The sequence below is a fragment of the Hippichthys cyanospilos genome, chromosome 3, assembly GCF_059441005.1.
Source record: "Hippichthys cyanospilos isolate Australia breed blue-spotted pipefish chromosome 3, RoL_Hcya_1.0, whole genome shotgun sequence".
Taxonomy (NCBI): Eukaryota; Metazoa; Chordata; class Actinopteri; order Syngnathiformes; family Syngnathidae; genus Hippichthys; species Hippichthys cyanospilos.
In genome coordinates, this window is record NC_142371.1 from 11,909,673 (window position 1) to 11,923,480 (window position 13,808).

General features: G+C 38.9%; 1 protein-coding gene across 1 annotated transcript in view; it reads right to left on the reverse strand.

Annotated features, from left to right (window-relative positions):
* Positions 1–13,808, reverse strand: part of LOC148425774 (nuclear factor of activated T-cells, cytoplasmic 1-like) — a 58,725-nt gene that overhangs the window by 21,847 nt on the left and 23,070 nt on the right. Inside the window, exons 7-9 of the mRNA XM_088410571.1 lie at positions 13,017–13,072; positions 11,315–11,447; positions 2,437–3,087 (exon numbers count right to left, since the gene is read on the reverse strand). Of these exons, the coding sequence (XP_088266697.1) occupies positions 2,437–3,087; positions 11,315–11,447; positions 13,017–13,072 (840 nt within the window). The remainder of the gene's footprint in view (positions 1–2,436; positions 3,088–11,314; positions 11,448–13,016; positions 13,073–13,808) is intronic.

The following is a 13,808-nucleotide window of genomic DNA, read 5'->3' on the forward strand; positions in this document are numbered from 1 at the left end:
GGAACAACAAATATGACAAAGCACATAACAGTCCAAAGGTGGGTCCAGCTAGCTAGACCATAGTATGAAAATTGATAGAAGGTTTTGAATACATTTGCGACCATATGCCCTTTTGGATGTTTGAAAAAAAAAAAAAAAAACGACCTCAAACTGCATCCGCTGCAACGCGTCACTACAATGTTGGTCTGCTATTGGCTGGCGTCTCGACTACCTAAAATACTGGTCTACTATTGGTCAGTGTGATGGGGTCACGAAGATACTGGTCTGCTATTGGTCAGTGCATGGGGTCACAAAGATGGCTGCCTAAGAACTTGATCTTGTGTGAGAGTGCTTCCAATATTGTATTTATTATGAATTTTAGTGCTTAATTCAAACTTGATATGGTTATCTATGAGTCCCAAGATTGCTAGTGATGTTAAAGAGAGAAGTAAGAACATGATTTATATGGATAACGGTACGGATTAGTTTCGTTAACTGGGGGCCCACTGTGCGTGTGCGTGTATGTATGTCTGTAAATTATATATATATATATATATATATATATATATATATATATATATATATATATATATATATATATATATATATATATATATATATTAACACACACATTATACAGTATATATTTTTCATTTGAATGTGATGTGATCAACGCAAGTGATAACGTTGTAACATTGGCATCTACCGTTGGCTTGGTCAAGCAGTTAATTCATATAATGAAATAAAATGTCGTACCATAATCTAAATTTAATAATTTAATAATAATTTCCAGGATGTGAAAAATTCTATTTTTTATGTATCCATGTTCTTTTTTAATGTTTTACTACCATCCCTTTATTAGGTCATCAAAGAACACAAAAAATGCCCACAGACTAAAGCATGTTGGCAATGGTCAGCTAGTATTTGAATCTAATATAGCAGCTGACTCGCCTATCTGGAAATCTCAATTTCATAAACCTCGCGCTCAACTGCTATACACTGTTGCTATTGATTGGATTATTCGTCAATGTCTAATTATCTCAGGTGGTCATGGCTAGACATTGTTGCATCCTGATTTTTATGGGAACATACTTTTAACCAAAGCTTCTGATGTATTTTTCAATGCTCCTCTTCTCATACCATTCAGTCTTTGTTGAGGTATTTACTCCAAAAGTGCCACAGAAATGCCACAAAAATCTTAAGACAAAGCAAGACATGGAGCTACATCGTTGAGCCTAACCCTAATGAGTACAGACTGCAGAAAACGGATGAAGGGACGGATGGACAAATGGAAAGAAGGACTAATTGATTTAATGGTCATGTACATGCTGCTCTCACCATCCACAATGTCAGCCAAAATAATGTTTTAAATTTTAAAACATTTATGGAATGTTTGCCCAGTATTTATTTATTTATTTTCTAATTTTGCGGCACTTCTGCCAAAAACACTCCACAAACAAGTGTGTAAGAACTTAAAATAGCTGATTCCACCATCCTTCTTTGTCTGCATTGCCTGTTTATGATGACAAATGGGACTCATCAAAACCAGCAGATATGCTGACAACAAAATTACCAATTCAGCAGCAACATCATCCCACTCCCCTGTTCCCATCATGCCTACTTCTGTCCTTTGTGAGATGTTGACACACACACATATGCAGCATGAACACACTGCAATAAACACACACACTAATGTTAACAGGAAGGGTGACAAGGCAAGAGTTCAAGGGCGGTCATTGGGTCCCCACCTATATTACGAGGCAGGGGGTTGTTACAATCTCAAACGGGTAAAATCCAATAAATGTGCTATTAATACATATCATAACAACAAGTGGTACCTCTGCTAACATAGATAACAGGTTGGTGACCCTTGAAGCAAGCAGTGGGATGGGCACAGGAGGCAATAAACCCGGCCATATGCTCCCTTGGGTGTGTCTGATCTCATTGCCAGTGGAGACCCATGACCCTTTAGTCTCCCTTGATGACGACAGCTGCGTGGCCTGCGCTCCAGAGGGAATTGACGGGAAAAGAATGCCTCTGCCTCATTGCTCCCGGCATCCCTCCCAAAAAGACAGGCGGGGATAAGGAAACCCCTACCTATTGTTTTGCTTCCTTCATTAGTCGATATGTCAACAGTTTGGGTTGCCACGCGTGTGCCAGTGTTTTTGTTCTGCTGGAACCTGGCTGACCCCAGATTCTCTGTGATGTTTTGACAGATTGTTTCAAAATCTCATCAGGGCAATGTTGTGTTATGAACTACTTGTACAATTCACACAGGACCGCATGCTTACAAGGAAAGCAAGTGAATTGCCTGGGAATAAAGTCTAACCGTTTCATCATTTGTTTAAAGGGGATACAGATTTTGAGTAAATAATCTATATTGTTCTCATCATCAAGATGAAGACTCTCAAATGCATTTTGACACTGCATGTTTACAAACACAGTTTTGAAACTCACCATCATCTAGGTACATCTGGTCCAACTCTTGCGGTTCCTGTTTGATGGTGATGGCAGGTGGACTTGATTCTTCATGAAGCAGGCCGGGTGAGTTCCCTCCAGCCTCAGATGAGGTGGCTGCTGTCTGAGCCTCGCTGGGGCTGTAGGCCTGGATAAATGTACTCTCTGCAGGCCCACTGGGAGTAGAAGCATGGGAGGCTGGGGAGGATGAAGAGCTGCTGTTGGCATAGGCAGGGAGGAATCCATGGGTTCCTGGACTGTTGAGGTGACTTGGACTTCCCTGAGTTTGGAGCATACCTAAGGGAGAGCCATGATCAGGAGAAGATGGATGGGTGAGGATTGGCCTGCCATTCTCCTGGTAGGTCATCACCATCTGACCTGATGCTGCTGCATGGGTGGGACTATTTGGCAGGCACTTGCTGAACGCCACAGGGGAAAGGTCATGCAGGGTTGGGCTGGAATTAGGGGATGTTGATGGTATGGCAGCATTGAGAGAAGGGCAAGGAGGGTAGCCTCCAGCCATACAAGCATCGGCAACAGGCATGATGGGATTTAGTCTGGAGTGGCCAAAGTAGGGCTTTGAATGCATTGGCAGCACTGAAGTCCCAAAAGAATCATATTCATCACTGGGTTCTGTCTTTATCATCGGCACTGAAGGGTGGAAAGTAGAAAGAAAGATGGACACATTAAAACAATGTGCAAATGCATCCGCGTGGCACAATGCTTGCATAAAGGAAGATGAGTAAATCAATGAACATGCACGCTTGTGGCTGCTCAATATTGCACTGAGAAACCCTCAATACTCGATCGGGAAAAAAAGCCAAAGAATAGGGGGGAAAGAAAAATGGATGAGTCATTAGAGTGGAAAACCACAGCTGTTTCTAATAATGAATGAGACCTATTTTTTTTGGATTCTCTTCCAGCTCTGATATCCAATAAAACACTACTTGAAGGCAGAAGGTTGCTTCTGCTGTTGCTGCTGCTTAAGAAGTAAAAGCAGTCCCTTGGTTTCCTTGGCGCTTTAGAATCAGTTGTGTCTTTTAGGACCGAATGATAAGACGAAAAAGAGATTGCTGGATTTGGATTGGACTGCCTGGGCTTCTTAATTGGCCAAAGTGTAGTGAATGTGGTTTCAGGAAATTCAGGCCTCAGCTAATGCAAGCAAGTGCTGTGAACCCACTTCATCATCCTGTCTCCCAAACTTCCGTTCCAATGCAAGCAGTCTGCAATGTTTCCTTATACTTCTGACTGACAGGTTTCACATGCTGCTCTTTAGTCAGGACATGTATTGAAGAGTGGACACGGGATACCTTTTTCTTTTTATAGCTGTTATGGGTATGAACACTCTCTATCCACGTATGGATTCAGTTTGACTTGGTGCAATTTGATTTCATATGGGACGGCTCAGCTCCAGAGAGTATTAAACAATGAATTTTTGTAGTTATTTGGCATACTTTTGAATATACTTGTCAGTTCTGTAAATGTGCACTTTCTAAGATATATGTACATAGTTTCCCAATAAAAGATGAAGTAATACGCATCTTGTGGATATACAGGTATATCAAAGTACAATACATTTTCATTTAGATGCACTCACATTTTTTATAATCAAAAAACACATTTTATGATTCAACTATATATATTTCTGTTGTTATAAGCATCACTGCTTCTAATTTATGCAGATTAAATTATGGTTTTTGTTACAGGTAATGCCAACTGTTAGGAATATATGATAACAACTGTGGCATTTAATTAAAGGGAGAAATCATTCAATGGAGATACAACTGAATATAACAGTGTTTTTTCTTATATACAAGTAATCATTGTGTAAAAAATTAAACTGCAATAAATCGAGTGTCTCACGAAACACAACCTGTTTGTCAATGTATTGTTATTTTGTGTAAGTGTGTGTGTCTCTGTCTGTGTGTGTGTGTGTGTGTGTGTGGGGGGGGGGGGGGGGGGGGGGGGGTTAAAGACAGTAATCATGGATGTCTGCCTCTGGGGTACTGAGCTGTGGTACAGTGATAACAAAGCAGGGAGACCATTTACGTCAGTCCTGTCTGCTTTCGGGGCCCAGGGAACAGGTTGTCTGGAGAGCATCGTAAGGCAAGTCCCATGATTCAAGGGCCTCCTCTCTCATGGGGAATAACATAAACCTCGCAGGGTCCACTCTACTGGCACACCATCATTATCATTCTTCCTCTGCCTCCCTTCTCTCTTATTTAGATGGATGACAAAAGTCCATGGCATCAATTACTATTTTTGTGTATTTTTGTGTTTTGTGTAAATACAAGGGTATGCTTCAATGACACAATATTGTACACTTTCAGTGTAGATACTATCATGTGTGACATATTGTTGTATGAAATAATGAGGTAAATGTACAGATCAGAATGGCAATATGTCTCGTTTTAACACGTCTTGTGGAAGTCTCGTGCAATGTTTCACATCCAATATAATCCAAATTGATTGCTCTAAAGCTTAATCCATGTGTACTGTAGTTCTCCCTTTCACTTCATATGAGAGTTCAGAAAACAGATTTCCCAGAAAAGTCCAACTTCATCTGGCTTTTATTCCCACCCCCAACCTGTGGGTTATGGCCCAAAGACAGATGATGCTTTGCACATGTTTTTTCCTCTATGTCTAGTAGTGTCTATGGGCCTGATTCACTAAGATCATAAATAGCGAGTACTAAATTAAGTGCTCACTCTAATAGATTGCCCACCCTGATGGGCATGTTACACATGATTTGCAATCTTTTATAAATATGCACAATAATTCATTCTTACGTGCAGGATCTGTGTCAGTCTCACAGGTTCAGCTGCCATCAAGACATTGTGTATATCTGTTTCATTTGCCTCACTCATAAGATTTGTGACATCACAAAAACATATTGTATATTTTCCTGTTCAATAAGGGTTGGATGAATGCACATATGAAGATCATCCGGCAGAAAACATGTTTCTGTCTCCTCCTCTTAAGTCCAACCAACAACCAATACAGTACAGAAATGGGCACGTTTGTGCTTATAATAGTTTGATATTACAAAGGCATCTCCAAACAGCGTGTAAAAATAAAGGGATTCCGAGAAGCCCAAACTTTTGTCGCTGCCAGACGTTTTTGGCATCTGTTCTCCAGTGTGGTTGGCAAAACTGGTTCTTATTTGAGGATCGACACGTCACGTCTACACTCATGCAAGAATGATTGGAAGAGCTTTCGGAAAAAGTTCATCTCTTGAGTTCGATTGGATTATTGTCTTGGATATAAACTTAAAGTCCAAAACACTAGGTGCACACCTTCACAATCTAGGACATCCAATGTAAAATCTGTATAAGGATATCTGCCATTAACAAGAATAATGAAAATAATAACACCAAGCAGGGGGAAAACATCGCTACTTCACACAGGAAAGAGAGTTCTGAGACTTAATCTATTATCTTTAAGGCAGATACATTAAGCACTGCTCTGCCTCCATGATAATAATAATGATAATAATAACATTGGTATTCCTGTTGAAACTGTAATATGCGTATTAATACATTGTACATCTGGATTGACTGCGCTAATTCACTACCAGTTCATCTGCCAATCCAATGGAAGTGTCCTGCCAGAATTTCTTTAAATTGGTAAAAAACCTACGAGGTAACTATAAGAGCACTTTCCACATACGTCAAACTACTACAATACACACAATTACTTAAATCTTGAATTATTAAACCTTATAACTGAACAGTTACCCCTTTTACATCCTTTGAAGTCTCGCGGCAGCCGCGGTCATATTAGCGGCACCCGGAAGTCTAATTTAAGTGAAAGCTATAGATAAGCACACATGATAACAATGAGAGTTTAATACCATTTTATTATTAAAGAAATCTAGGTAAGAGATTTACAATGGACTGGTGAACGTCTTTACTCCTCTCCCTTGGGTCTATCCAACAGCGTGTGTGTTTCATGAATGACAGGGGGACATACCTCTCGATATAACAAGCGGGAGTTGAGGCGGGAGTAGATTACAACTCCTGCCCTCATTGGTTGAAGGTCGCACTGGGAGCCAAATCACGTGTCTTAAAGAAGTGCCAATCTCCCTCTTGAAATCAAGTTGAGTAACTGTTTCTGCTGCTCTGACAAATAGTTTTTACAACCCTGATGACCTGGTCTCCCATTTCAACATCAGACTTCATAACATTCTGAAATCTTTCATACCACTAAAAAAAATTGTTGTTTTTTTTTCGCTCTCTGTCTCTTGATGCATTCCCGATTGCTGTCATAAAAACCAAAGGTCAACCAATCTTTATAGAAATACTGGAGTCACACAAAGATATGAATATTAACCATATATCACATGATACGGACTATAGTGGCAGCATCAAAATCCACTGCAACTCCAGTGAAGCCACTTTTCGTATTACTTAGTACAATATCACCAAATGACAGGACAACCTCCTTACTCACTTCCTCCTAAGGCTACTCCATTCTGTTTTTTACTTCAATCAAAAAACAAAACAAAAAAAACAAAAAAAAAACATAACCACAACCTGGGTTTGAGCATTGAACTGATCACATTAGCCGGTTTTCACCCATCCTCACATTTATTTTCCTCCTGCTCCCCACTCTTTCAGCAATCAGATAACTCATTCAGAAATCCAAGCCATCCAAATGTCAACTGGATCCCCTCCACACACAACTTGTCAAAGCCTACATTCCTTCCTTTGTCCCCCTCATTTCGCAATCATCCACTCCTCCTTCACCACTGGAACTGTTCCAACATCATTCAAAACGGCTGCCATCACTCCAATTCTGAAAAAACAAAACAAAACAAAAAATAAAGGAAACACAATACCAACCTCTGCAATTTCAACAAATATTGTTCTATTTCCAATCCACCATTGATTTTCAAAATTCTAAAAAAAAAAAAAACACCCACACACACAGACTTGCCACTCAACTTCACTCCCAACTATCCCACAATCACCTTCATGAACAGTTTGAGTCATAGTTTTACTTCCTCCACACAGAAAAAGCACTCAAAATCAGTGATGCCCTCCTCATGGCAGTTGATTCTGACCTGCTCCTCATCCTCATCCCACTTGAACGGAGTACAGCCCAATCAACATTAGATCTAGCAGTTTAGTAGTTTACATGTTCAAAAGGCGTAGGAAGAAGTTCAAGAAACTCTCTCTCTCTCTCTCTCTCTCTCTCTCTCTCTCTCTCTCTCTCTCTATATATATATATATATATATATATATATATATATATATATATATATATATATATATATATATATATATATATATATATATATATATATATATATATATATTTTTTTTTTTTTTTATTTTAACATGTTCAATATGGGGATTCCAACTTACTTCTGCGTCTATTAAAAATTGATTCCGTTTACATTTTCTATTGCAATTGACCCAAAACTCAATCCATCCTGCACACCACCCCTGTCCTCCAGGAGTGCCACTTTCTCCTGGTTCAGTTCCACACACAATTCGAAACTCTTTCGTTTGCATCCACATTCTTGTGCCGCCATACCTGTCTGATCTTCTTCTTGTCATTGCTCCCTCCCACCCCAGTTCTACTGCCATCATTCACCTGTTTGTCCTGTCTACCCATTTCATCACCCTGAAAACCAGGGCTCTGTTCACTATCTCTGGGTTTCAGTCCCACACAAAACCCATAAATATATATTTTTCTTATACACTTCAAATCACAACTTAAAACCAACTTGTTTCATACTTTCTACTCAATATACAGTATCGAGTAACTGAGTAAAACTGTCTACCCAACCTAGGTCAGTTTGTTCCTGTTATTAATGAAATTATTTCATTGATATTATTATAGTTTGTTTGTGTTATTATGATTTTTATTACTATGGTTATTATTATTGTTATTGTTATAATCATTATTATTATTATTATCATTATTATTTTTATTATTATTATTATCTTTATTATTGTTGTTGTTATCATTATTATTATTAAGTACTCAGGTTTATGGTCTCAATCTGGCATTGCATGAATTCTAAACTATTATGGTGTTCAATTAGTGCATTCAATTTAAAGCAAAAAAATCAAATAACGCATAATATACTAACATGTCAAAATCTGTGATTGAAGAACAAAAAGATTTCAGTGTAAGTTTCTTAAAAAGGATATGAAGTGGTATGAAATGTCAAGCAAAACATGGTGAATGACATTGAGCCAGCGACAAAAAGGCTTCTCAGATTTGGGTAAGCAGCAAGAACAACACGGCATGACCAGAATGGAAAACAAAGATAGTTTCACTCGCATATGTGCCGCAGAGGTGTTTGCCTCATCCTTCCGCTCTTTCAAACAAGTCTATTTTAAGTGTAGGTTTTGTCTTTTTATAGATGAGCAGACACCAGAGTGTGAAAGAAATGTTCTCTGTTAATAACGTCAGTGACCATAAATGTGCTTCAAGTGGGACAGGGGGCCGGAAGAGTCCCTTTCACAAAAGAAAGCAAGAAAGTGTTGACAACAATATGTGTTTGAAAGTATGTGAGTGTCCTCTCAAGCGCAGCTTAGAATGTGGCCACAGCATTACTAGTTGTCTTAATAGCAAAGGTATCAAAGCTCTGTACTGCAAAAAGTTTGGACTGAGACAGGATTTCCTCATTATTTGTTGCTGAATTGAAAACATGATTGTATTTGAGATAACCTACCAACTGTAGGTGTGCTAATGCTTATGATAAGCTTAATGCAACTTTTTTGTAATTGCTACTTTTGTAATTATGATTTAAAGAGTATGTGGAGATACTATTTGATATTTGTCCTCCATAATGTAATAAGAGGTTTTAAATGCCTAGCGCATCTCAAAATACAGCACCGCCAAATTGATTGTTGTTCACAGAGTCCTTGGCTTTAACACCAGAGAGCTAATTATGCTCTATTGGCCCTGCCTGTGCGGTCTCCACTGCACTTGTGGTTGACTTGGCAGCAAAAGCAAAATCTTTTAATTAGACTTGTATGTATACACAGCAAAATGATTGGGGATGCATTGTGGCAACCGTTGACTTGCATTGCTTGAGGTAGTAAAGTGTATCAAACGAATATACTAAATATGGCCACAGATTGTCAGCTTTGCACTGGCCAAATTGCCTACTACGCACTTATAAATCAAAGCAATCAGGGATCTCCAAATAGGGCCCTCCTCTGTATTTCTCTCAGAGCCTTGTCCAAACTGTGGTTTATCTCCTGTGGGCATAAATACATCTGCTGATAATTCGAGACAGTACATCTTATTAAGAGCTGTATACTTATAACACAGTGCATGATACCCTAGCAACACTAGACCCATTACATGCTGATCAATGAAAACATTTTGTTCTCTCAGACTAAGCTGCAAGTACTATATCACAAGTCCAAAATGCAAAACCTGCTCAGAACGCCGTGCCAAAGAAAATTTATTTCAGAATTTTATGATATTGGCACACTCACACATATATATATATATATATATATATATATATATATATATATATATATATATATATATATATATATATATATATATATATATATATATATATATATATATATTGTCAAGGGTCCCTTGACAAGAGCAGTCTGAGGTGAGGTGACCAATGATTGTCAGAGTGATCATGTTGCTTATAACTGAGAACTATATAGAGCAGTCTGAGGTGAGGTGACCAATGATTGTCAGAGTGATCATGTTGCTTATAACTGAGAACTATATTCTTAGTGTGTGTGTAAGCATATATGAAGGGTCCCTTGACAAAAGAGCAGTCTGAGGTGAGGTGACCAATGATTGTCAGAGTGATCATGTTGCTTATAACTGAGAACTATATAGAGCAGTCTGAGGTGAGGTGACCAATGATTGTCAGAGTGATCATGTTGCTTATAACTGAGAACTATATTCTTAGTGTGTGTGTAAGCATATATGAAGGGTCCCTTGACAAAATTTGCTTGAACACAGCACAAGTTTGCTTTCAAAATAAGACATTTCTCTCCAAATGAATTTAAGCTATTTATTCCTTTACTCCTCTGAAACTGGCAGCTGATGCAAAGATTTAGCTTTGCACAAGACATAGATGCTTTGTGGTCTCCACCATTTTTTTTTTTTTTTTGACTTTAGTGGGTGTGTAGCAATTCTGAAAGTCAGATCTATGTCATAACGATGGCAAATTCTGCTCCATTCATTTTCAAAGCCTCAGCCTTTTGATCCTAAATTGCAAACAATGAACAAATCTCACAGATGTCAAACTTAAACCATAAACTAATTGTGACTTAAATTATGCATTGAATAGTGGGAACTATGCATTTTTAATGCAATATAAAAACTGTGGAAAACTTCACTTTGTGATCAAAAACGACAGTATATGATGTAATAATACAGGTAATCTCATCTGTGCATAATGGCCGTGTCTATAATGCACAAACATAACACCTTTTCCACTCTCACAAATCCATTCTATAAATTCCAACTTGAGGGCCATTTATGAACACCAAGAGATGTATCCCTGACTTTTCAGGTTGCTACACGAATGACAGCATAAAGAACTACATGTTTGAGTGTATATGTGCACACATACACATCCCTGCGCATTGGCGGTTGTGTTGATGAACCAGGCAGGTATTGTGTGATGTGGGAGTGCGAGAATGAGGTCGCAGGGGGATTGACTTGTCTACATCAACACTGCTCCAAGGCTCTGTCACTCAGCAAGTACACCTCATCGCTGAGGAACGTGGCCTCACAATTGAATAAGCACACCTCACACTCACGGGCAACCACGCATTGGCCGGTACTAATTTTAAAATGCACACAGAAATTATGAAGAATACAAAAACACTAGTGTACAATAATGTGTATTAATATTAATGATGATTACCGCTGGGGGGAAGATAGGTAAAGTTCTGGTACTGGCTCCTCTTTCTCTTTCCATTGCACACAAAGAAGTTTACCTGCAGCGGATTGGAAATTCTCTGGTTTCGGTATGGTGGGATCTCCACAAAAAGTGCATTCTGAAACAGAAACAACATTTTTCCCCATTTGACACAGATAGCCAGACAGACATATAAATGGTTCCAACGAGCCCATCTGGAGCGGTAGAGCCCATGAGGTTGGTCCCGTGCCCATGTTTGTGTTTGAGGAAACCCCAGGGCTTTAGATTTATCCCTTTACTCCTGAACAGACTGGGTGAAGAGAAGTAGCTGGCATATCTGTTGTTGGGGTTCTTTTTTTTTTGCACAGCGCTAGCTCCACCCCAACTGGGCAAGTCTGGACGAATGTGAGTATTTTCTTCGAATACTTTTTTGACACAGGAGCAGGGAAATAAATTTGTTGAGGTATTTGTGTTTAATTGTGTCTAATTTCTTGGCTGCCACTCCGGTTGAGCTGGTTGAGATCTAAACAGCTCCGAAAAATCCACTGTGACAGAGATCAGGTTTACATTGGCCATAGCTGTGAACGAAATGGTGGGTGGGACACAGGCCTGCCGTCCAGATGATTACAAGAAAAATATGCAGGTGGTTGAGTGAGTGTAAAAGTGTGTGAGCGTGTGCGAGCGTGTGTACATTTGCTAGGCTTCCCCTCACCTTCCCTCACAGTGAAAGTTAGCACACTTCCAACGCCAATAAAAGTAAAAGCAGGTCAGCAGTCTGGAGTGCATTAAGGCAGTCTAGTGACATAAGAAAAGAATTCAAGTGTGCTCCTGCTTTCTCCTTCTACTGTGGTATTTGCATTTCATCAGCTTTGTGCTGCTAAACTCCTGCACCTCATACATAAATATTTTTTTTAATAGCAGTTGGGCCTTGCGCCACATACAATATAAGCTCAAGGGTCTGTGAGCAAATAATCCATATCGCATGATGCAACCAATTTAATTGAAAAATTGCATTAATTTGCAGCATTTAGGCCTCCAAGCTGTTCATCCGGTTTATCTCAGACCCTGTGCACTCTAACAAAATGACACATCAATGATACGCCTGCGTTTAAAAACACACCACCATCACTCAGGCCTGAACTTAAACTCTCACAACTCACTAGATCTCAGTGTTATGTGAAGGGACTCAAATCATTTTGGAGCACATTTAGCCTTTCTTCTTCTCGGTAATTGCCTTTTGCACCATTATTTGATGAAACAATGGGTGAAAAATATGACTGAGGCTCAGTAAAACGTGCCAGTTTACTTTTAAACATGAGATCATGAATAACTTCACACTCGCACCAATGATGAGGTTAAGATCTAATTTATCACAAAGAATACTTTCACTTTGAACGAAATATTTGACTAGGCTGGAAAAAGTCACGATGTGAGAGTGTGCATGTGTGAATGCTTGTTTATGATATCAATGTGAATGTTTGTGAATCATTGATGCACAAGCAATATGGTTGCTTTTGTTTTCCATGTGTTCGAGCAGATTGAAAATTCCATTCAGGATTGCATAGGCTAATCATCAGTGTCTATGGAGCAATGTCTTTGCAAAGGTTACATCATAAAAGAAGACAGATGAGAGAGAGACAGCTGGCTGAGTAGCAAGTGTCTGAGGAGGATATGCAGAGCATGAACAGTCAAATCACAAGACACTTACAGATTTGACAGAATCCTTGTCAACCTTGGCTTCCGTCTCCCACAGATGATGACCATCTATTAAAAAAAACATCATGAGGTTATTTGAAACGTTGTGGACAAATAGAAACGTTTTCAATTTGATAACATTAAATACAGTCAATCATTATTAAAAGTTATGTGTTTTTGTTCTGACTCTGTAAATTTAATGATCATTCATTTTTTTGTTCTTCTCAGGTCTCGTAATGAAAGGTCAAGTGAAAGTACATGCGGAATTTGACTTTTGAATGCATAAACTATGTTTTAGATTAAGTATTTATCCATCTGTCCACCCATGCGTCCATCCTTTTTCGATACCACTTATACCCACTGTCGTGGGTGACCTGGAGCCTCTCACTTGACCCACTTATGTCTCTAAATAGTTTCATCAAATATTTCAGGTATTTTCTCTCTCTCTAATTTGCTTCTGTAAGATTTTTACTTTACCTTGATGTGCAAAAAATTCATGTGGGCTCCAACAAATGTTAAGTGTCGACTGAAGCGCTGCACATATTTTGTAGACTTACAGCTGTAATTTCATGCCACATCTTAAGTTATGATCCTGTGTACAGGCAATAAGCACTGACCCTAGTACCATTTGCATTTATATTTTACATGGCAAATGCCTCATCAGGACGGACAAAAATCCCAAGATGGCAGACTGGTATTAAAGACATACTGTATTATGTAAAGCAGCAGGATGAATAAAGTGGCAAAAAGAGAGGTTTGTAACATCAGTGGTACACCAATCTGCTTTTCATTGTATTCAAGGAAA